The 24,474-nt window shown below is 51.2% G+C and overlaps 1 protein-coding gene across 9 annotated transcripts in view; it reads right to left on the bottom strand.

Annotated features, from left to right (window-relative positions):
• The window catches only part of CNTFR (ciliary neurotrophic factor receptor), a 457,782-nt gene that overhangs the window by 239,820 nt on the left and 193,488 nt on the right, over window positions 1-24,474 (bottom strand). Inside the window, exon 1 of one of the 9 annotated variants that reach the window (XM_043547278.1) lies at window positions 7,473-7,691. The exons of 7 other annotated variants lie outside the window; for them this stretch is intronic. In XM_043547278.1, coding sequence (XP_043403213.1) covers window positions 7,473-7,508 — 36 coding nt within the window. In that variant the 5' untranslated portion in view covers window positions 7,509-7,691. Of the gene's footprint in view, window positions 1-7,472; window positions 7,692-24,474 lie in introns of those variants that run through there. One more of the 9 variants, XM_043547277.1, reaches the window with a different exon arrangement.

Genomic DNA, 24,474 nt, shown 5'->3' with positions numbered 1-24,474 from the left:
CATGACCAAATGAAACTTTGGGATGTTGGTGGGAGAACCTCACAAGGTTCTAAAGATGAGGAGCATGGTATAAAAACGAGAGACCAAATACAGGGATGCCTGGATAGATGGTGTAGCCTGTAAGAATAGGTATCCTATGTAAGGCAGAATTAAAGTATTGGTAAGATAGAGCAATAATGCAAGAAACCTACAGGCCTCGAAGCCTGCAAGACAACAGCTTAGACTGAAGAATGGGGTCCAAAAGCCTTTGCATAAGTCTTAGCATGAGTAGCTGAGTGATCATAAAATACCATAAGTCAGCCTGGTGTCATAAACCAATAGGACAGAACTGCTGACAGATAACCGCAAAATACCAGTTAGTGCTAGATTTGGAAATTTTAGGATAGGAATGTCCGAGGATGTTCAACTGCAGAAACGCTATGGTGACCAACTGACGTGTATGATCATGAGTTTGAGGTAAATAACATAACAGCCTATGAGAAGAGAGCCCCACAATGTTACCAGGGTGAGGAAGATTAGATATGGACTAAAGAGGCCGAACAGCCTTATGAATATTCATGGCAGCCACAGAACCCTATAATAAAGCCGTCCATGGCGTAAGCTATTGGGACCTTCTTGGCATGCAGATAGGACCACTCATGGATCACCTGTCTCACCACCTTGCAGGTCTCTGAGGGCATGGTGTGCGTATATGGATGCTCTGATGCTGGTTGCTTTGAGCATTCTGTATTATCTCTAGCTATTTTGCTGGGCTGGATGTTTGTGCTTTTGCTAACTGCTAATAAAAATATTACAAGGACACAACATCTTTCCTCACTTGTATCTCACGAAAGCTTATGCTCAAATAAATTGGTTAGTCTCTAAGGTGCCACAAGTACTCCTTTTCTTTTTGCGAATACAGACTAACACGGCTGCTACTCTGAAACCTTTCCTAAGAGCGACACTCTCTCATGCACTCTGGAGTCCTTGTAATAAATCTAATCCTTCTGGATCTTGTCACAAGGCAGGACCTGCCAAACTACAGAGTGTTAATTAGCATTTCTAAGTGATCGCTATAACTAATACACAATCAATAGAGCAGGTAGCAATGGCTCGAGGGCTAAGATGGAAACACCCTAAATTACAGCCAGAGAGGAGCAGCTAACAGTTCCGATGTTTATCAAAATTTCTTGCATCTGCAAACTGAAGCTGGCAATCCCCCAAGAACAGCCCTTCTCATGTGGCTCCCGGTACATTCTGCATCCATTTGGGCTGGAATTATTACAGGAGCAGCGCCTTCTCACTTTATTTTGGCACGTCAATTTCTAGTCTCCAGACACCAACATGAAACTTACTGGGAGTGTAGTGTAAAAAAACAAAACAATGCAAACTGTTTAGGAACTCAGAAAAGGGGTTGATTGGGGTTCGGTTTGAGAGTTCTGGGCAAAGGTTCAGGCCAGTGATTATTTTTTATGGGACCCGTGTTGCCAAACTCTGCCCCGCCCTGCCCCAATTTTGCAGATGACCCCAGAATTCTGCCTTAGTGAAGTTTGTGGCCAGACCACTTTACAAACTCTCCAGTGCCCCTTAACAACACAAGCCCCTAAGGCAGAGAGAACCAGCGCGGCTCCAAAGTGTCTCACAGTCACACGCTGTCCTAACCAAAACGAACAGGAAAGGAAAAGAAGCCCCAGATTGAAGCACTAACATTTCGTTTCCAAAATCCTCCCCTGGCTCTGGCACAGACCTGCTTGGAAACATCACGGCCGCACACAGCGTCCAACTCGCTCCTGCATTTGCTTTTTCCATCAAGGAATATCAGGTTGTCTTGAGGGCTGCGTAGCTGATGTGCAGCTGGGGTCCATGCTCCACGGGGACGTGCAGGGCAGACTCTGGGGCCTCGTCAATCTCAGGGTGAGCGGCGCTGGCTCAAATATGGTGGCACTGGTGTAAACTGTGTCCTTGGTCGCTACACTGGGGCAGCTACCCTGGCAGCGGCCATCCCGGCATAGAGAAGGCTTTGGAGATGAGGCATTGGTAGAACAGAACAGAGCTTGTTTTACTGGCATCCTTCACATACCACGTAGCCCAGAGCGGTGCTGTAGGGGCTGCTAGTGCTGGTAAATGCACTCACACAGCAACGGCTCCCACGCAGCCTGGGGCATCGCAGCCTGCGTATTGTTGGCTGGGAACTGGGGTTAATCCCTAAAAAGGCCAGGGGATCTTGAACTGTCTCCTGGAGGGCAACCAGAGACACCAGGGAAGGGACCTCGGTTTGACACCTGCACTGCAGCCCGGCAGCTTTAACAGCGCAGCCTGCCCCTCACCCCAGTACTGTGACTGCAGCATCAGTACTGGGTAGGAGCCCGTGGCCGGGGGAGGGGGCTTGAAATCGCAATCTGTTTGCCCACAGAAAGACACAGATGCTACCAACCAAGCCATTCCTCCGCCCTGCAGTGTGGAAGAGGATTTGTTTGGATAAGCTGGGTGCAAGCTGTCGGATCTCTGTGTTGGCCCCAGGGTTTGCCGTCACATACTGCAGAGCGCACAGGCTCCACTCCCTTCACACCCAGCCTCCAAGGGCACCAAGTGCTCACTGGGAAGCACTTCGAGAGGGATCCTGTCTCCCTGGGGTCGAATCTCTCCCAGAGCTCACGCTGGAGCAGAGCAGCTCTTCACCCCACGCTGGGCTGGGTCTTAGAGGCGCAATCCAGGCCTAAAATCGACTAGCACAGCAAACAACCAGCCCTAATGAACTGGATCCTAGAATCCCAGGACACCCTCTTCTTCGGCAGAGGTAGTTCTGCACATTGAAACGGCTAGAAAGTCTGTGTTACGGAGACATGTGTAAAACCTCGTGCCAGAGAACAGGGGAGGCCAGAAGCCAGATTATTAATTCTGGGTGAAATTAAAACACAAGCAGACTGTATTTTTAAAAGCGTCTGATAGGGGAGAAGCTACTGAAATCATTTGTGATGCTGCTTTCAAAGAGCCGTTCCTAGCAGGACCCTGGCATAAGAACGGCCCTACTGGGTCAGACCAATGGTCCATCGAGCTCAGTATCCTGTCTGCCGACAGTGGCCGGTACCAGGCGCTTCAGAGGGAATGAACAGGACAGGGAATCATCAAGTGATCCATCCTCTGTCATCCAGTCACAGCTTCTGGCAGTCAGAAGCTAGGGACACCATGAGCATGGTGTTGCATCCCTGACCTTCTGGCTAATAGCCATTGAGAGGCCTATTCTCCAGGAACTTATCGAGTTCTTTTTTGAACCCCGTTATACTTTTGACCTGGCAAAGAATTCCCCAGATTCCCTGCGCGTTGTGTGAAGAAATACAGGCAGTCCTTGACTTTACGATGTTCGACTTAAGACAAACGGTACTTATGACTCTTCTGAATTGACACCCTGATTCGACTTATGACAATTGGTTTAGACTTTACGACACTTGATCCCACAATTGAGTAGGTTGCGGTTCCGAGTTACAATGCTTTGACTTACAACGAAATTTTCAGAAGCCAATTGCGTCGTAAGTCCAAGGACTGCCTGTACTTCCTTTTGTTTGTTTTTAATCAGCTGCCTATTAATTTCATCGGGTGACCCCTAGTTCGTGTGTCATGAGAAGGAGTAAATAACACTTCCTTATTGACTTTCTCCCCACCAGTCATGATTTTACAGACCCCAATCATATCCCCCCTTAGTCGTCTCTTTTCCAAACAGTCCAGACCCAGTCTATTAATCTCTCTTTGTATGGAAGTTGCTCCACGCCCCTGGTCGCTTTTGTTGCCCCTCTCTGCATGTTTTCCTATTCCAATATATAGTGGCCTTCACTATTGCATAATCTACACAAATACAGGCAAGCAAAGAGGGTGCCAGTCAGCCTCCCTGATCCCCAGGCAGGTTTGCCAGGAGGCCAGATTGCCCCTGGGGTGCAGAGGGGAATTTAGGTCCCTCCATGTCTCTTGGAGATGCCGTCTGACTCCTTAGACTCTGTTGCGGGGACATCCCCAGGCCCGACATCCTGCCTGCTTTTCCACCCAGGCAAAACTCCCTCTGATGTCTCCGGTTTACAACGTCTTGGCTTCACTTCACTTATAGTCCTCCCACTGAAGCCACTGGGAGCTTAGCCTGAGCAAGGACTGAGTAAATCCTGAGTAATGACTTCGGGATCAGACCCTGTGTGATGAGGAGTGTCCATCTATAGAGACAACCTGGTTCTATGACTAGTGGATCTGCTGCCATCTAGGCCCACCTGGGAGCCAGGACTCCTGGGCTCTGCTTCCAGCACTGGGTGAGCTTGGGCATGTCTCTTCACCCCTTGAAGTGGCAGTTTCCTGATCTGGGATGTAGGTAGGGTGGCCAGGTGGCCAGTTTTCCACCCGAAAGTCCAGTCGAAAAGGAGACCTGACAGCGTCCAGTCAGTAGTACTGACTGGGCACCCAAAGTTTGGTTACTGCAGGCAGGGGAGGACGGGACTGGGGAGGCAGCCCCTATTCAGCCAGGGCCACCTCCTACCCGGGTCGGGCAGCTGCAGCTCCCAGCCCCGGCTCCGCAGGCAAGTCCCTCCTGACCTGGCTGGGGGCAGGGGAGGGGAAAAGCAGCGAGTGACAGGGTGAGGTGGGAAAAGGAGTGAATGGTGGGTGAGGCCTAGGTGGAAGAGACGGGGCCTCAGGGGCAGAGGCGGGGCCTCAGGGGCAGAGGCGGGGCAGGGGAGGTTCCAGCATTCGTGCCGGAGCATCTGGTTTTTTAAATATTGCAAAGTTGGCAACCCTAGCGTGGGTGTGAGACCCACCTCAGCGAGCAGTGTGACGGAGGCCTGATTCATTCAAGTGCTATGGGCCCATCAGAGGAAAGGCCCTACCCAGCCACATGCTGCCACTGCAAGCCAGCCCCCTGCAGCGGAGCGGAGACCGAGCCCATCATTTACCGAGATCATGGTAGCAGCTAACCAGGCCAGGTGCCTTCCAGCGGCAGACAAGGCCTGTGTTTAAATGGCTATTTACATGCCTGGCAACAAATTAACATCCTCCCCAACATGTACAACCCCCCTAACACCTGCCCTGGGACCCACTCAACCCCCTGACAGGGCGCAGCACCCCCTCACCTACCCGACCCCCATCTTCCCTTGCTGTGCAACCCTCCTCCGCTCCCCAACCTCGCTCTTTGCCCTCACTCCACCGGGCTCCTAGAACCTCAAATGCTGTTTCCATCCCCCTCCTAAGCGAGCAAACAGCTGGTAAAGTCGCCAGGGCCGTGCCCCCATCCCCACCTACCCATCGTTAGGCTGCCTTAATTGCCGTTCTGTTTAATTGCACCCTGTTTCTATCCTCAAGGTAGTGAAGAGGGAAGGTGGGGTATCAGGGACCTGCCCGATCCCACTAGCCTCTCTAGTCCCTGACACCTTGTGCCCACGCATCCCCCCAACTCTCACTATGCTGGGGGTAAACAGGGCTGGAGGTTCTTTCCTCAGCTGGGGTTTCCCATTCAATCAAAGAGATGGGGGAGGAGGGGAACGCAGAAGAGATAATAGAGGGCAAATTGTTCCGACTTGCTGCTGGCTCAGATTTTTCCTCCACACGCAGCATCCAACTCCAAACATCTGCACCGCACTTGGGCCAGCAATTTACAAACAACGCCACTCGCATGGCAAAGTTTCCTGGACCGCGTTCGCTGCCCCGCTTCAACGCCGCCCCTCCTGAGAGACGGCTGGGCAAGCAAGGTCTGTGCCAACCGCCCCCGGGGGCTCCGTGCGTGTCCCACTGGATGCCACCAAAACTACCATCCCAACTGGCAGCCTCGGCAGCGAATAGGTCAGAGGCGGCCTGCGAGAGCCAACTCCCTTCTCAAGCGGAGGACGGGGCTCTCAGGGGATGGGGGAGGCATGCTGATGGGGCAGTTATTTTGCACCTGTTCTGCAGGAGGTGTTGATCTCCAAGGTAGCTAAGTGGGTGTAAAGCAGGGGAGTCCCAGCAGTCGCAGCAGAGAAGGGACAGTAGCAGCTCTCACTTCTCCTGGCACAGTTCACAGCTGCAGGGGACACACTGGGGCAGAGAGCGTCCCTGTAGTGTCAGGGCTGACCCCACCGCTTACCACGTCCCGGGTTCCTCTTGCTTGGCCCAAAGACTCTGCCCATCGGCTCCACTCTGGCCCCACAGGAGAGGGGCTCAGCCCACCGATCCCCCTTGGCTGATTTCAAAAGGCTGACACTAACCCCTGTGCCCTGCACAGAGCCTTGGGTGCACAGCGGTACTGGGCAGCACGCTCTGCTACTCAGCAGGGGCTGAGATCTGGAGCTGTCCCCTGGCTGGACCATGGCTGGAAGCCCCAGGCTCTCGATCTGGCATGTTTCTGCCCATGCAAAATTTGCTTTTAAAAAATAATCTTTGAAACCCCCTTAAAAATCCAGTGATTTACATCCATTCAACCTACCTATGGGTCCCCATCCCCATAGCATCTGAGGGCCTCACAATCATTAACACATTGCTCCTCCCAGTACCCCTGTGAGGTAGGACAGGGCTGTTATCCCCACTGTACAGATGGGGAAACTGAGGCACCAAGCGACTCAGTGACTTGGCAAAATTCACACAGGGAGTCTGTGGCACAGCAGAAAACTGAAACTAGGGCTCCCACGCCCTAGGTTAGCAGCCTAAATACTGAGCCATCCTTGCAGTCAATAGGTGAAGCCTACATTAAAGATGGCAGCAGCAGCCAACGGGTTTCACCCACAGAACCTGTTCTTGGATAGAGAGTCCCCGATCTCAGCTCACCGCCAGCTGGCGCCATTAGCTGCTGCATGGCGTGGAGAGGAGGGAAGGGAGCCAGCCAGCAGAGCAGGGCAGGTGGCTGTGCTGACCTTTGTTCTCCTTTAGGTTTCCCAAAGAATCAGCGCCCCATGGGGCCAGGACTCTGAATCCGCCAGGCCGGCTCTGGAGTGGAGTTGGGTCTCTGCTCTCTCTGGGTGCCAGAACAAAGACACTCTTTGAAAACTATCCTCCCTCTGCTCCCTCCTCCTCTCCCATGCATCAAGCACAGACGCCTTCTGGCAACTGTCTTTCCTTCAACACCACCTCAGCTTACAGTAGGACCTACATAACTCAGCTCCAAGCCCTGGCGCCCCCACCCCTCCGCCTCTGGACATCCTCCCTGCTCAGCTAATAACTCTGGATTTGTTACAGCAAGGACTGCTGCATAGAGCAGACTGGGGCTGCCTTCTGCTGCTGACCTGGCTTGCCCTCTGTCCCTGACCAGCACAATCGTAAAAGTGCTCCACGCGCTTCCCCCCACCTCCAGGATACGCAGTGTTTCTTCGGGCTCTTCAGAGGTTACAGGCACAGGGCAAAGGGACGTGGCTTCCTTCGGAGTCCGGCCGGCTGAGACAGACACAGCAGCAGATCAGAGCTTTGCTTTGAGAAAGCCCAGGGAACAGCTGGTGAGCACATCGGAGATGCTCTTGGCCCAGGCAGAGCTGACACATAGAGAGCCAGTTTGAGCTCACCTGGAAGAGATCTGGCTTCGCTTTGAATCCGTGCATCCTCCGTGACCCCTGGATTCTGAAGTCACTCCTTAGCGAGGCATCCAACGCTGGCTGTGAACATGCTCTGGGGTTTGGAGAGAGGGTTTTGTTGTTTTTTTTAAACCCGCTTTCACTTTCACAGGCAGCAGCCTGAAAGGAGCCAGGACCCACGCACGAGGCCCAGCACCCTTTCCCTAACCCTAGCCCTCCACCCCTGAATCCCAACATAACCATTAAGCTGGTATTTGTTTAGTGCAAACCGAGGAGGAGGAGAGAAAAACGAAGAAAATGGAGTGGGCTGGAAGCAGCTGGGCTGAAATCAAAGGCAAAAAAGTTTCTCGCCCCAAAATACAGGAAAATTTAATTATCGAGGACAAAACACCATCTGTTTGTGTGGACTGTGACCTCGCGCTGGCCCCTAGCTTTAACAGCTCTTAAATTAGCATGTTTGTTAGGGGGTATTAGTGCTCCACATCAGGGAAGGAGTTGCAGGGAAGAGTGGGATGGTTACACAAAGTGCATCTTAGAGGGGTGCTATTGCTCTTACGTACCTAACGTGAGAGCAGGGGCTCCAGATTCCTCTCTCCTGGGACTGCTAATGGGGAGTCCTTTCAAGGCCAGGAATAATAATAATAATAATAATGCAGAACAATAAGAAAACAGGGTTCAGTCTAAAACAGAAAGGTGGGAGAGCAACAGAAAGCCCTGAAATCCTATTCTGTCTCGGCACTGGTTTTCTCAGAAGCATAGGCTTTATTATCCAGCCAGTCAGGAGGAAAGTTAGACCAAAAGGCACAGCAGAGGAATGAGGGCAGCTTTGTCAGCTGACCCTGCGCAGTGCTAAGCCCTTTCATTTCCCATTGGCCCCCAACCGGTCCTGAGACTAGAGATGCTGGAAACCTTCTCACGTTTCAATTAAAATGTTCACGAATGGGGGAAAAACGTGGCTGGAATTTCAGGCAGTGTTTTTCAACCCACTGCCGCTGTGAGCGCTCTTCCCCTGGGTAAAGCAGGCCTCCAGGGTCACCCCTTGAACCCCTCCAACGCCAGGCACCACAAACAAAGGGCAGCCATTGACAATTCCGGCCTAAGCGTGCGCTGGTTTTGCACATCTCAGCCAACCAGCTGGGTTCCGAATCTGCTTTAGGGATCAAGCTAATAGCTTGGTAGAACTTAGGCTGATGGTAACGTGACTTTGCTTGGATCGCAGACCGCGCTTTGCTCAGGGGACATTCCCGGGCTGAAATAGCAGGGTGGGGTTGCAGGATAGAGGCGCACCAGCAGAGCTGGGTGTGGGGGAATCCGAGATGGGAACACCAGGGTGAGGCTGCAGGTCAGGACTGCGGGGCACTGGAAGTGCTGGGGTTGGTGGGGCAGGACAGGCATGGCAGGGTGTGTAGGGGGGTGTGTGGAGGGGGGGGCTCAGGACTGGAAAGGGGCTAGGAGTGATGTACGCTGGAAGGAAGATCTGCTCTGGACTGGAATTGTAGGGAGTGCTGCAGCTCAGAGACTGGCTTCTGCTCCCACTGTACAACTCCCATTAACTCCAACAGGGGCACGTGGCAGCCCCGGGATCAAGGAACACGAGCACAGCTGGAGCGGGGAGGAGAGAAGCCAATGAACTTTGCTGCAAGCTTTCCAACCTGCTCTGACAGCTCATTAAATTTCAGCCGAGCCACCATGACTTGTTATTTACACTCTGGTAGTCCCCAAAGGAGATGCTCAGGGTCAGGACGCTGCACAGACACCCAAGAAAAGACCATTCCTCCCCCAGAATGCTTCTAGTGAGGAATGACAGCATCCAGAGATGCAGAAGACACCTGGTGCATCTTCATCCCAACCCAGGCCTGTCCTGTACAAACCACTCAGCCCGGGAGCTTCCAGAGCGCTGCGCTCAGCTGACAGAACCCGGATCTGATAAGTTCCTCGAATCCTGCCTAGCTCAGGCCAAGCAGCTGGTCCAAGGCCAGTGGAAGTCAATGGAAAGGCTTCTGTTAACTTCCCTGGGCTCCGGAAGAAGCTGAGTCCAGTGAGGCTCTGTCATGATAAACGATTGTACTGTCTGGGCTCTAAACTCCAAGCAAACAAATGTCCAAAGGGTGCTAGAAACATGCCTCAGCTGCCCATCTGAGATATACCTCATATCGGGTGTTGTGGAAACCATTGTCACAAGATACAACAAACCTTGAAGCTGAGGTTCCTTTAAAAATGTATCCCCATTATAGAGAATGTATCCCCTGTTGCTTTAGAGTTAATTTATCACCATTATCACATGAATCCTTGATTACTGGATGGTGACCAGGCCTCATCACCAGCTCCATCTCTTTCAGAGGTTGCAGCCAAAGAGGGAAGATTACAGAGGTACAAGAAGCAGACTTGGGAAAAGGGTGAAATGCCTGCAAATTGCATGGCAACTCTTTAAAAACACCACAACAGAGGCTCGAACTAAATGTATGCCCAAAATAGAAACAAAACAAAACAGTAAGAGGATCAAACAATGCCACCATGGCAAAGAGCAGAGTAAAAGAGGCGGCTAGAAGCAAAAAGGCATCCTTTAAAAATTAGACGTCAAACCCTAGTGAGGAAAATAGAAAGGAGTGTAAATTCTGGCAAGCCAAGTATAGAAGTATCGTAAGGCAAGCCAAGAAAGAATTTGAAGAGCAATTAGCTAAAGATACATACACTAACAGCAATTTATTTAAAGTACATCAGAAGCGGAAGCAGTGGGGTCACTGAACGATCGAGCTGGTAAAGAGGCACTCAAGGAAGGCAAAGCTGTTGCGGAGAAACTAAATTAATTCTTTGTATCGGTCTTTACTGTGGAGGATGTGAGGGAGATTCCCACACCTGAGCCATTCTTTGTCAGCGACAGGTCTGAGGAGCTGCCCCAGATTGAGGTGTCATTAGAGGAGGTTTTGGAACAAATTGATAAATTAAACAGTAATAAGTCACCAGGACCAGATGGCATTCACCAAAGAGTTCTGAAGGAACTCAGTTATGAAATTGCAGAACTAACAACTGTGGTATGTAACCCATCGCTTAAATCAGCCTCTGTACCAGATGACTGGCGAATAGCTAACACAATGCAACTTTTTAAAAAAGGCTCAAAAGGCAAACCTGGCAATTTCAGGCTGGTAAGCCTAACTTCAACAGCGGACAAACTGGTTGAAACTATAGCAAAAAACAGAATTATCAGACACAGAGATCAACATGATTTGTTGGGGAAGAGCCAACAGTGCTTTTGTAAAAGGAAATCATGCCTCACCAATCTATTAGAATTTTTTGAGGGGGTCAAAAAGAGTGATTCCGCAGATATAGTGTTCTTAGACTTTCAGAAAGCCTTTGACAAGGTCCCATACCAAAGGCTCTTAAGCAAAGTAAGCTGCATGGGATAAGAGGGATTCACAACTGAAGGATACAAGGATCCTAAAAAGACAGGAAACAAAGGGTAGGAATAAATACTCAGTTTTCACAATAGAGAAAGGTAAATAGGAGGGTCCCCCAAGGATCTGTGCTGTTCAACATATTCATAAATGATGTAGAAAAGGGGGTGAACAGTGAGGTGGCAAAATGTGCAGATGATACAAAACTACGCAAGATAGTTAAGTCCCAGGCAGACTGCGAAGAGCTACAAAGGGGATTTCACAAAACTAGGTGACTGGGCAACAAAATGGAAGATGAAATTCAGTGTTGATGAATGCAAAGTAATGGGCATTGGAAAACATAATCCCAACTCTACATACAACATGGTGGGGTCTAAATTAATTGTTACCACTCAAGAAAGATCTTGGAGTCATCGTGGAGAGTTCTCTGAACACAACCGCTCAATGTGCAGCAGCCGTCAAAAAAAGCGAACAGAATGTTAGGAACCATTAGGAAAGGGAGAGATAATAAGACAGTAAATATCAGAATGCAATTGCAATAAATCCATGGTATGCCCACATCTTAAATAAGTACAGTTCAGGTTTCCCCATCTCAAAAAAGATATATTAGAATTGAAAATGAGACAGAGAAGGGAAACAAAAATTATTAGGGGTATGGAAAAGCTTCCGTAGGAGGAGAGATTAAAAAGATTGGGATTGTTCAATTGAGAAATGAGACGACTAAGGAGGGATATGATTGAGGTCTATAAAGTCATGAATCGTGTGGAGAAAGTGAATAAGGAAGTGTTATTTACTCCTTCACAGAACCCAAGAACCAAGGGGGTCACCCAATGAAATTAACAGGCAGCAGATTTAAAACAAACAAAAGGAAGTATTTCTTTACACAACGCACAGTCAACCTGTGGAAATCATTGTCAGGGGATATTGTGAAGGCCAAAACTATAACTGGGTTAAAAAAAAATTAGATAAGTTCATGGAGGATAGGTCCAGTAATGGCTATTAGCCAAGATGGGCAGAAGTATAACCCCATGCTCTGGGGTGTCCCTAAATCTCTGACTGCGAGAAGCTGGGACTGGATAACAAGGGATGGGTCACTCGATACTTGTCCTGTTCTGTTCACTCCCTCTGAATCATCTGGTACTGGCCACTATCAGAACACAGGACACTGGGATAAGTGGACCACTGGTCTGACCCAGTATGGCCATTCTTATGTTCTTAAAGTTTGGGTTTTTAAGTAAGCTCCCAAAAAATCAATACTGGAGAAACTTGGTGATAGTGAATCATTATTCCAGCCCCAATGGAAATGGAAAACACGTTTTCTGTTCCCAAGCCTAGTGGCTGATTTCTTCTCCAGTGTCAAGTCAAATAGAGCTGCTCTTTTTTTCATTTCTCATGGTTTATTGGGTGCAGTAAGGAAGGTAGGTATGGTATTGGATTTTTGCCTAGTGCCAGCTGTTGCAGTAAGCAGACGTGCTTTGTCACTGATTGTTTAAGCCATCTGACATCCACATTCTAGTGAATAATAACAGTAGATCAACTTATATTTCTGTGGTACCCTTACCCCAAAGAAATCAGAGGCACTTTATGTACTGTATACTGCTATCACTGCAATAACCATTGCGTTCACCTGGGGGATGAAACGTAGCTGCTGTTTTATAACAATACTACTCAGCATCCGAGGGCAGAAAATGAAGAAGGATTGCATGTCCAATTGAAACTGGAGGGGAATTTAGGCAGAAACAGAATTCAGACAAACTGCTCCTATGAAAAGTGCAGTGGGATCTTTAATGGCCAGAAATAGTCAACACATCCACCCTACTTCTCACTGAAAAGACAGCACATTCCTTCATGACACCAGATTCAGGGAGAACAACACCGTCAGCTGAGACACCAACAACGCTTTCTGCGGAGCCTGAGTTTGCCATGGAAATCTCCCAGTGGCCCAGTCAGCCCTACTTGGCTTCTGAGATCTCTCTAGACAACAGCTCAAAGTGATAGGGCTGGAGGCAATAGCTGCTACTGTCCAGCTGTTGCGTTGCAATTGTCTGCCAGTGTTGTTGCTCCCAGGCAGGCTGTCTCCTGCCCTTCCTACTGAGAAGAGACAACTGTCAAAGCGGTGTGCTAAACATGGAAGAGAACATGCTGGGCACCTGGCTTTAGGAGGGGAGGTTGGGCAGAGAGTGCATCCAGCTTTGGGCACCCTGTTCACATGGAGCAACTACTCCTGGCAATCCATGCTGAAATACTGTAACCCATTTGTGAGCCAGTCACTCCTCAGGGTCCGCAACTCTTAACAGGCCTGACATACTCACTCCACCTGAGACACATGTCAAGATATACAACCAAAAGGTGGCATGGACGAGATCACTGGAAAACCAACAACTCCCTGATAACTAATACTCTTGCATGAAGTATGTACGGGGTGTGTAAAAACTTATAGATACCTGCTAGAATTAGGTTCTTCAAACATGTTTGGCAAGCAATGCAAAGGAACGTGTATCTGTTTGGCTGACCGGCCTGGTCACCAGGCAGAGACAACGAAGGCACATTTACATAAAAGGTAAACAAAGTCATCAAGCCAAAAAAGGGACGAGATAACGACTCAACTATCAGCAGCGGGGGAGGAACTGGCATGAAGTCCTCACCAGACCACATGGTGTCTCTTCCCAGGAGTGGGAAAGGAATTTCAGCTAAGAATACATTTCAAAATTTCACTGGTCTATAAAGACAGGGAGTCTGAACCCCAAATGATAAGCAATTGAATGAACTGATTGTGTACAATGTTGCTGCATTATCAAAGTCCATCAAGTACGGTCAATTATGAAAGCTAATGACATACTCGTGATTAATATCATTGTAAAATGTCTGTATTAACACTATAGTAGGGATTATGAATGGTCACAGATGTTATGCTTTAAAGTCTGTGACCTAAGGGAGAAACAGTGTTTCTCCCAGACAGGAGGGAAGGTAGCTAGTTACACGTCTTTAGTGAAATTAACCAAAGTTGACCAAAAACAATGGAAGCCCCATTTACCTACAAATCAGCAGGGGGTGGGAAGTCAGCAGAAAGGGAAGAACAGCATTAGGTCATCCTGAGTCTGGTGACAAAACAGTGAGTTTGGGAAGATATAAGGCAAGAGAAGAAGCCATTTTGGAATCCATCACTGGGCAGACACAAGGGGCCAGAGCTCCTGCAAAGTGAGAAAGGTCAGGGTCCCTCAGCCAAGGGGGTTGAAGTCTCTGGGAACTGAACATAAGTGAAAAACCTGCTTACGCAAAGATCTTTTGTCTAGGAAAAGAAGGGAAACCAGTACCTTGTACTTTTGCGGAAGGTCCTGACCGAGAGAGAGTCAGCCATGGCTGAGAAGAAAAAAGATTGGCAAGAAATCTACCTTGAACCCAGGCTGTAACTTGTTAAGTCTGAGCAATATTTTACTTGTATTCGTTTGTAACCCCTTTTGTCTTTATCCCTTGTACTGGAATTCACTTACCACCACTCTCTTTTGATTAAATAAACTTGTTTTACTTTCAATCTAAACCAACCCAGTGCTGTGTTTGAACTGAAGTGATCGTTCACAGCGGTTAAAATAATATGCCGTGCTTTTGTCTCTTTAAAGGAGCAACGAACCTTATTAATTATCAGAATGTTCCAGGAGAGGGCTAGACACTTCAGGGCACGTGGTTCGGGGAAATTCAAGACAGGCTGTGTGCTGGGGTCACCCAGCAACTAGTAAGCGAGGCTGGTGGAGACCAGGGTGGGGCTGTGGAGTTGTAGGCAGGCCTCTGGGGTCAGAGTGCTGAACCAGGGCTCAGCAACAGACACCCAGGGCACTGCACGCTTGTCTGCCGGCTGTTGGTGCCTGGGCTGTGAGCCCAAGGAGCAGAGTATTTAATCACCCATGGTGACAGGGCAGATGGTGACACAACCCCTCATGGGTGTGAATTGCATCCAAAACATGATAAATACCCTGGGTAACTTTCGCAGGACAGTATTCCAGCCCAGCTTCCCTTCCCAGATCAGCTAAAACAAGGAGCAGCTTTACTCCTGGCATAGCTTTAGTGAATTTGCACCAGGGCTGAGATTGGCCCATAACATATACACCTGTCAAAGCAACTGACGGGTCACAGCTGCAGGGAGGAGAGGGAAACGCAGACTGTAGCTGGAGTGCAGGCTTTTATTTTTTAAGACTGCACGCTCTTCAGGGCAGGGACCGTGTCTAGCTGTGTTTGTACCATCATTCACTCAACCATTCCATTAAAACCACGCCACAGAGAGAGGGCTATTCTTTAAGCTCATCCACAGGGGCACAGCTAGAAATTATGGGACACAGCAAAGGGAACGTAGGGTGATTGTTACAGCCAGATCTATTAGAGGGTTGATGGAAGCCCTGCTGCTGTGAGTTATTTAACCCTGGATGCTAGACAGAGTCCCGGGGCACAAGCTGTGGGGTGCACTGGCTGTAAGGCTGTGACCTAATACCAGGAGGTATTTTCCATGGCTAATTATAAACATTAGCTAATCTGTTTCTGCTGCCTCTAGAGGTGTCTGCTGGCAGGCTGAGGTAATAAAATGGAGGGAGAGAAATCACCCAGATTTTAAAACCTATTTACTGAAGTTTATGAACCAGGATATTACTTGGTGCAACAACTGCTTTGCACAGTTCCACGTTATCTCCTGACACAATCTAGAGGCGCGCGCGGGGCCTCCACTTAGAGCAGAGGATTGTAGAGGGAAGTTCTGTGCTTGCCTCTCCCACGGCTTGCCGCATGGGTGTCATTTAATCTCATCGTGCCTCAGTTTTTGCCTCTGTCAAGTAGGGATAGTAACACCCCCCCGCCTCCGAGGGGCATCATGAGCCTTCGTCAGCTGAGCTCCACAGTCACAAGCGTCTGCATCTGTGCAAATTGTTATTGTGACCACTATATTCTACATGGAGGGGCACGGGGGAGGTGTGTTCCACTCATATACCGATGTATAGTCAGCAGGGGCTCCAACGGGCATGGCTGTCAAGGTGTTAAGAGAGCTGTCGAGCGGCACAAGGAGCTAAGAAACTCCGATCCCAAGGTACAGTTGGTTAGATTGTCCCCTCTGTCCCTGCCCACCATAGTGTGTGTATTGTGTGTGTGGTGGGAGGGAGCAGGCGCTTCCTCTGAAACTCACCCATTAGCCCCTCTCCATTCCCGCCTCTGAACACCTCTTGGATGGGAAGGGGGATCCTGGGGTCCCTGGCTGGTGTAGACTGGCAGAGCGCTACTGAAGCCAATGAATTCCTGGGTGATTTATGCCAGCTGAGGATCTGGCCCGCTGACCCTACACTTAGCAGAGCTGAACGAGGAAGGGGCAGAGATCGGGCTGCAGTGGATGGTCTGTTAACACGCTGGAATTGATGGGCAGCCATGTCAGGCCCAAGGTTCCTGAGGGGGCCCATGGGCTTTACTGGGGAAGGGTCAGCAGGCTCCCTGGCACTGCTGGAAAAGCAGGAGTGCAGGATCTGTGCTCATCTCCATCCCCGCCATGCAGCCAGGCCTCTCCACGGGGAACTGATTGCAGGTGAAAGCTGCTATATTGACATTCTTGGAGTATGAAGCTCGGTGCTCACCCCCACAGCAGGTACCCCCACAGGGCAGGCTCCCTCTACTCGTTCCAGGGCAGCGCATCACTCTGCCCAGAAGGGATCCTTGCTAGAGGGTGGCAAAGGGCATTGCACTACCCAGGGCCTCTCTGATGAGCAGAGCGCCCAGGCCGGCTGGCACAATGATGCAGACGCCTGCACCCCGGGCACCAGGCTGGGTCTGACCAGGTCAGTTTGTACACTGAGCAGCCACCAAGCAATGGCTGGCACTTGCCTGGGGTGGAGCTGAAGGCATGACTTAGAGTTGAAGGGCTGCACTCCCCAGAGCCCGTGATACCTGGAGACAGGAGTGACTGTCAGTTGATTTGGCTGTGGGACAGCAGGAGGGAGCGAGGCCTTACTCTTTACACTGTGATCGAACAGATTAGCCAAGGCGAACAATGCCACCCCCTCTCCAGGAACAGTGGTGTCAACGTTCGCTTCTCCCCAGCGTGTTCTCCAGTGGAAACATCCCCTGAACCAAACCTCACCCTCTCTTAGAAGACTCCCCAGTTCTAGAGCCTAAATCTTCCCAGGGCCCATCTCAGAGTATCAGAGCCTACAAGAGACCACTGTGGTCATCCCATCTGACCCCCTGCATTCCAGGCCATAGGGATTCCCGCACTGGGGGGGAGCTAGAGCTCACCTTCTAGGCAGACACCCATTCTCAGTTTAAAGAAGGGACTAAGCAACTTGCCCAAGGCCATACACAGAGTCGGTGGCAGAGCCAGGAATTGAAGCAGGTATCTCTAGGGCTAGCCAGATGCCCAAATCACAAGGTCCCATCCTTGCTCTCCACCATCAGATCAGTCATCCCCGTCCTCATTCACCACCACTCCTGTCAGCATACAAACAGCTCCCAGAAACCCGTCCCTGCCATGGCGTCTAGGAGAAGAGAGACCCAAACTGCTGAGTACCCACATGATCTCACTGCTGCCAGCCTTGGCCTGCCTCAGCCTGTTCCCTGTCCCCATTGGGAGTCACTCAGCCTGTCCCCATCGGGAGTTACTCTCACTCGCTTCCACGTTTGGCTGTGAGCTCTCCGGGCTGGGGCCAGTATCTTTGTAGCTGTTGTACGAAGTGCCCGGAGCACTCCGGGTGCTAAAGCCAAGGTGCCAGCACAGGGCTGCTCCCTGCAGTAGCTTCTCTAGTGCTTCATCCAACCTGATCTTATAGGACCAAAGAGACAGGGCTTCCAACGCTTCTCTCTTCTCCCAAACCCTCCTTAGTCCCCATGTCCTCGGCCATGCCACCTTCTCTGTCAGTCAGGCCCGCAGGTTGCCTGTTATCTGGTCTCTCACACAGGCCTTCACCTCCCGTCCATATGAAACACAACCAATATTGTTTCCTTATACTCTCCCGTTTGTTTGCCTGTATCCGTCTGTTGCCTTTTGTCTTAGACTGGAACCTCTTTGGGGCAGAGACTGTCTTTTAGTTCTGTTTGTACAGCACCTAACACAATGGAGTCCTGCTTCATGACGAGGGATCTTAGGCGCTACGGTAATACCAGGTAATAATAATCGGATCATCTCCCTGGCCTGCTGTTCTGAACACATCACTGCCTCTCCCTCTGCCTTTCCCAACGCATCACGTTCCTGCTCCTTGTCCTCACCTTCAAGGCCCTTCGTCGATCTGCCCCTCCCTACTTATCCATTCGCCTCTCATTGCACTGACCCCAAACCCGACTGTTCTGCTAACGACTTGCTGCCCTTCCAGGGACTTGACCTGCAACCGTCTTTGCTCCTCCCCCACATTGATCCCTGGGCGTGGAACACCTTCTGCACTGATCTCTGCCAGGAAACGGCCCTTTCCTCCATGGTCTCGTCATGGAGAGGTTGAGACACAGGTGGGTGCAGAGGGTGTGAATATTGTTAATTAAAAATTAAAACTCAATGAATATAAAATACAAACATATTCAAATGTACAGGCACTACTCCCCCCTTTCCCACCCTGATCGTCTTCTTGCACTGTAAGATTTTGGGGCCGGAGTCTGTCTTCATACGGGCGCAGACAGCGCCTACTGCGTTGTGCGTGATCTCCTCCCCCTCCCAATGACAACAGCAGCAGCTTTCCTGGGGAGTGTCTTTCACCAGCTCTCAGACCTCACCATCCTGATACTCATCCTAAACCTTCCTTTGCCCACTTTCAGCCCAGCGACAATGCCCCATGAGCAGCCTACACCCTCCAAGCACCATAGCTCCAGAGTGTTCATACCTTCCCCACACACCCCATCGTATTTGCTGAATCAAGCTATCCATGCAGTCCTGGCCCTTTAAGTTTCCAACTCCCCTGCAGGATGAATTCCATTGAACAACACCAAGTTCCTCTTTAAAGAGAGACACTTCTTTCCAGCACAAGAGGAGGAATTTTAAAGGGCCAGGACTGTGTTTAGTTCTTTCACCCTTTCCTTATAAGTTAATCCCTCTGCAAGAAAATGCACCAGCCTCCAGCCTACTGGGTCTAATTCCTCTATCGGAAAGTACAGCGGGATCCCAAAGCAAACCAACCCCCTACCCTACTATGGGATGTAATGCCGGATGCAGAATACTGCTAGTAGCCATGGCCCCCTCTCCAGGCATCAGGACCTATTGCGGGAGGATCCAGGTAACATCCCCCAAGAGGAAATTAGATTCAACTCTCTTCTTCTTAGCGTATGCGCAACATGCTTCAGGTGGCCCATATCCAGGATTCATCACCGAATTTAGTCCACTAGCTTCCCTGGCCCAGGTACTGACAGGGAGTATGACGTGAACGAAATTGCAATATGTTTCCTTCTCTACATGGCGTATGATGCAAACTGCTTGCACCTCATAGGGAAGTATTCTAAAGAGAGGGGTTATGAGGAATGCAGTATAGCTGGCACAGAGAGTACAGGAGTCTTTAGGATGAAATCCTTAGGAATGGGACCATAAAGCCGAGGTGGTCCGAAAGCAGTCATTCACACAATGCACAGAACTCCATCCTTCCTGCTATATTACTGCTCTTCAGTAACCATTTAGCTGCAGAGAGTCATTTGCATCCAGTAGAAAACAAAACCCTTGGGAGATTCATCACTCCAAACTTATATTTCTAGGAGGAGGGGGAAAAACGAGGAAAGCAAATCACTGGTGGACCATTAACAGACTAAGGTCCTAACTCAGTGGGCCAGGGTGGCAGAATTGGGTCTGAAATATCGTGGCCCGTTTCCTACCTGTGTTATATTTCTAATGCTGCCTTCTCTACCTCTCTGCTAAAGACTTTCTGCCATTGTTCGGGTCTGTCTTCCTTCTCTTACGAAAAATAAAAGCTTCGCTCGCATTCTGTACTGATAATCCGGGGCATTAGTCACACTGCAATATCTGAGGCCAATAAATAAACATCCCCATTCAACACACGACAGTGACAAGCCCCATATACATGCCTAGGGAGACAAATATATTCTATCGCATTTTTCTGAGAACAATGTGTCGTTTCTAGCAAAGTGGTGTTGTACAGGAAAGGGCCAATCACAGCTTACAACCGCTGCTGTTTGACATTTTTTCAACAACTGAAATTGTGATGATTTTTTTCAACTTGCAAAAGTAAAAATCTTTCCAGATTTGGAGAGCCTCTTTCTGGTTTCCCCCTCCCAATGACATCACTTCCTGCCTTCCCCTATGGCACTTCCTCTCCATCTTCAGGCTCCCAGGCTGCAGGGCTTTGATAAGGGCAACATTACAGCCTGCCCGGAGCTCCTTGCATCCGAGTTGCTCTCTCAAGCAGGGAAGAGAGGAAAGGTTTCAGTTTAAAACCAAACCAAAGCTCACTTCCTTGCTTCCTTCTTTTTTTTAATAGAGAGGCTGGGGACAGGGGAGTGGGTTAGTTTTGATCTGCAGCGAGTTATAAACTTTTGAAGATTTCCCCATTGCTCTCCCTTGTTCCCCCACTTTCTTCCGGCCTCGCTTCAGAGTTTGACAGGCCCATTAGAAATCTATTCCCTCTGGCCCGACCCTTTCAGAGCGTATTAGTCAGACAATCCATTAAAGCTGGGCACATTCTTTAGCTAATGCCCTTCTGTGAAATTAAAGGAGGGTGGAAATATTCCATCAAAGTCAGCCACATCACCCTTGATGAGTTACTGTAATTCTATGCCGCAGCCAGCCAAGGAAGGAGAAAAAGAGAAAGACAGAGAGAGAGAGAGAGAGAAAGAGGAAGGCGGGGCAGGTAATCAGTCCTCTGCCATACGCTGAGAATGAATATTAGGACGTCAGGCCTGGCACGGTTGTTATGGGAACCCAGCACCAGGAGTGAAGCTGCTCCAGGAAGAGCCCCAGCAGCGCTCACTGAGCTGTGGCTGGGGAAGGCACGGAGATGCATTTTCAGAACTAATGTCAGAACCGGAGGTCCTGGTGCTACCAGGGAAGGTGTAGGGGCAACTGCCCCACAACAACAGCCAGTGTTCTGCAAATATCTGCCTGTCATCCCAGGAGAACATCTCCAGGCGTCCATCACGGCTTGGCCATTGCACCGAGAGCCGGCTCATGCGGCTGCACTGCCAATGCACAATGTTGTATAGCAAAACGTCCACCACAAGTCTCAAAGCCCTTTACAAAGGAGGGTCGGAACCAGGAGCCCCCCTTTTACAGCTGGGGAAATTGAGGCACAGAGCAGGAAACGACATGCACAAGGTCTCACAGATCAGTGGCAGGGTTAAGAGGAGAATCCCGCTTTCCCGGCTCTCAGTCCTGGTGCGCTGCTGTACCTGAATAAAATAACCAGCTCTCCTTTCTTAGGGTCTGGCTCTCGGTAGGCTAGGGAAGGGTGGGTAATATTAAGGCAGGGCAGACAGGGGAACATAGGGAGAGCAGTGGGGTGAGAAAGCAAAGTGATAGAACTGAAGGCAGCCTGCCCCACCTGCAGTGACAGAGGGATGGGAGTCCGGTAGTGGAATGAGAAACAGCCCTTCTGAACGCGCTCCCTTTTCGCCGCTAACCTGTTCAGCTTTCCTGCCCTGCTTCTTCCCGCCATAGGCCACTACCCTGCCAGGCCTCTTCGTCAATAGAAGGGTTTTTGGCAGAAATTGACGGACCCCCGCTCTACGGCCTGGTGATTAGGACGCTGACAACCCACATTCACTCAGAGCCAAGTATTTTATCCCAGAATCAGGCAACGTAGGGACGCAAAGCTGGGTTTCCCACATCCCGGCTGGTGCCCGGACCGCACAGGACATTGTGACACCATTCTGTTTCCTCAAAAGCATGCTCCAAAATCTCACAACCTGGGAAGCTGCCATCTGCCTGCAGCCCTGGGGCCCAGTGCCCTGTGGCTCCACTAATGTCATTGGGAGAGACGGGCGCTTGGCAGGACTGGTCCTGCATCTGGCAATGGCCGCCTTCGTCCTACTGGATTCCTTCACTGGGGAGAGGGGTTCTTAGTGGTCTAGCCACCATCATCTGCCGCCTAACTTCCCATCAGACAGGGCCACGGTGTGCAGTGCTCCCAATAACAAACGGCCTGAAGCATTTCCCTTTGCCATCCCTGTGCTCCCGCAATGCGGCAGTGAGAGGCAGGAGTAAGTTAGCAGTTGACGAAAGTAGCAAGATGTAAGGGAGACCAAAGACTCATGTAGGGCAGGGCAGGCGTGAGGGGCTCCCCCCGGCGTCTCTGCCCACACCCACCATGCTGGCTTGGGATGGGCCCCTATTCTTAACCAACCATATCCAACATAGAGCCTTGAAAAGGATGTCCCCAGAATGAGCCCTGCGGGAGTGCCCCAGTGGAGATAATGAGAGCTGGTCTTGCTGGCTGAGAGTGGCTCTTATAAATGAGAGACAAGAGCGGGTTCCCTCTAGCTCATCCCTTCGTCAGAGCTGGATAATGCCCTACACGCTATCCCCCAGGGCTTGGCCCTGGTTGCATTTTGGCTGTGAAGGAGCTTAAGGGAGCCTTGCACTCACCTCTCAATGAGTTGCCGTGGGACTGGGCACCTAATGCAAGGCTTGGACCACTCTCTTTGGGCTACTAACCCACAGTCCAACAGCCCCCTAAGCGTTGCTTTTCTCCATTCCATCCCAGGTAAATCCCCTCGGGCAGGGGCTCTCAACCTTTCCAGAGTACTGCACCCCTTTCAGGAGTCTGATCTGTCTTGCGTACCCCCAAGTCTCACCTCACTTCAAAATGACTGGCTTAAACAATCAGACATCAACATACCAAAGTGTCCCAGCAGAGTATGACTGACAAATGTCCGACTTTCTCCTTTTGACCACAGAATTATAAAATACATCGAATGGGAATATAAATATTGCACTGACATTTCAGTGTATAGTGTGCAGAGCAGTATAAACAAGCCACTGTCTGTAGGAAACTATAGTTTGTCCTGACATCGCTGGTGCTTTTTATGTCGCCTGTTGGAAAACCAGGCAAACAAAGTAAAAACTTTTTTATCCAGCCCTGGGGGGAACGGTGGTGCCAGTAAGTGAAAAATTCCAGTTAACTAAGAGGGAGGGAATTTGGATGCGGGAGGGGGTGCGGGGCATGGGCTCTGGGAGGGAGTTTGGATGCAGGAGGGGGTGCGGGGCATGGGCTCTGGGAGGGAGTTTGGATGCGGGAGGGGGTGCGGGGCATGGGCTCTGGGAGGGAGTTTGGATGCAGGACAGGATGCGGGGCATGGGCTCTGGGAGGGAGTTTGGATGCAGGAGTGGGTGCGGGGCATGGGCTCTGGGAGGGAGTTTGGATGCAGGAGGGGATGCGGGGCATGGGCTCTGGGAGGACGTTTGGATGCAGGAGGGGTGTGGGGCATGGGCTCTGGGAGGGAGTTTGGATGCAGGAGTGGGTGCGGGGCATGGGCTCTGGGAGGGAGTTTGGATGCAGGAGTGGGTGCGGGGCATGGGCTCTGGGAGGGAGTTTGGATGCAGGAGGGGATGCGGGGCATGGGCTCTGGGAGGGAGTTTGGATGCGGGAGGGGGTGCGGGGCATGGGCTCTGGGAGGGAGTTTGGATGCAGGAGGGGGTGCGGGGCATGGGCTCTGGGAGGGAGTTTGGATGCGGGAGGGGGTGCGGGGCATGGGCTCTGGGAGGGAGTTTGGATGCAGGACAGGATGCGGGGCATGGGCTCTGGGAGGGAGTTTGGATGCAGGAGTGGGTGCGGGGCATGGGCTCTGGGAGGGAGTTTGGATGCAGGAGGGGATGCGGGGCATGGGCTCTGGGAGGACGTTTGGATGCAGGAGGGGTGTGGGGCATGGGCTCTGGGAGGGAGTTTGGATGCAGGAGTGGGTGCGGGGCATGGGCTCTGGGAGGGAGTTTGGATGCAGGAGTGGGTGCGGGGCATGGGCTCTGGGAGGGAGTTTGGATGCAGGAGGGGATGCGGGGCATGGGCTCTGGGAGGGAGTTTGGATGCGGGAGGGGGTGCGGGGCATGGGCTCTGGGAGGGAGTTTGGATGCAGGAAGGGGTGCGGGGCATGGGCTCTGGGAGGGAGTTTGGATGCAGGACAGGATGCGGGGCATGGGCTCTGGGAGAGAGTTTGGGTGCAGGAGGGGATGCGGGGCATGGGCTCTGGGAGGGAGTTTGGATGCGGGAGGGGGTGCGGGGCATGGGCTCTGGGAGGGAGTTTGGATGCAGGAGGGGGTGCGGGGCATGGGCTCTGGGAGAGAGTTTGGGTGCAGGAGGGGTGTGGGGCATGGGCTCTGGGAGAGAGTTTGGATGCGGGAGGGGGTGCGGGGCATGGGCTCTGGGAGAGAGTTTAGGTGCGGGAGGGGGTGCGGGGCATGGGCTCTGGGAGGGAGTTTGGATGCGGGAGGGGGTGCGGGGCATGGGCTCTGGGAGGGAGTTTGGATGCAGGAGGGGGTGCGGGGCATGGGCTCTGGGAGGGAGTTTGGATGCAGGAGGGGGTGCGGGGCATGGGCTCTGGGAGGGAGTTTGGATGCGGGAGGGGGTGCGGGGCATGGGCTCTGGGAGGGAGTTTAGGTGCGGGAGGGGGTGCGGGCCATGGGCTCTGGGAGGGAGTTTGGATGCAGGAGGGGGTGCGGGGCATGG

Source organism: Chelonia mydas, chromosome 5 (assembly GCF_015237465.2).
Source record: "Chelonia mydas isolate rCheMyd1 chromosome 5, rCheMyd1.pri.v2, whole genome shotgun sequence".
NCBI classification, from domain to species: Eukaryota; Metazoa; Chordata; order Testudines; family Cheloniidae; genus Chelonia; species Chelonia mydas.
The sequence above is the reverse complement of the archived record's forward strand: the minus strand, read 5'-3'. Positions and strand labels throughout refer to the sequence as shown.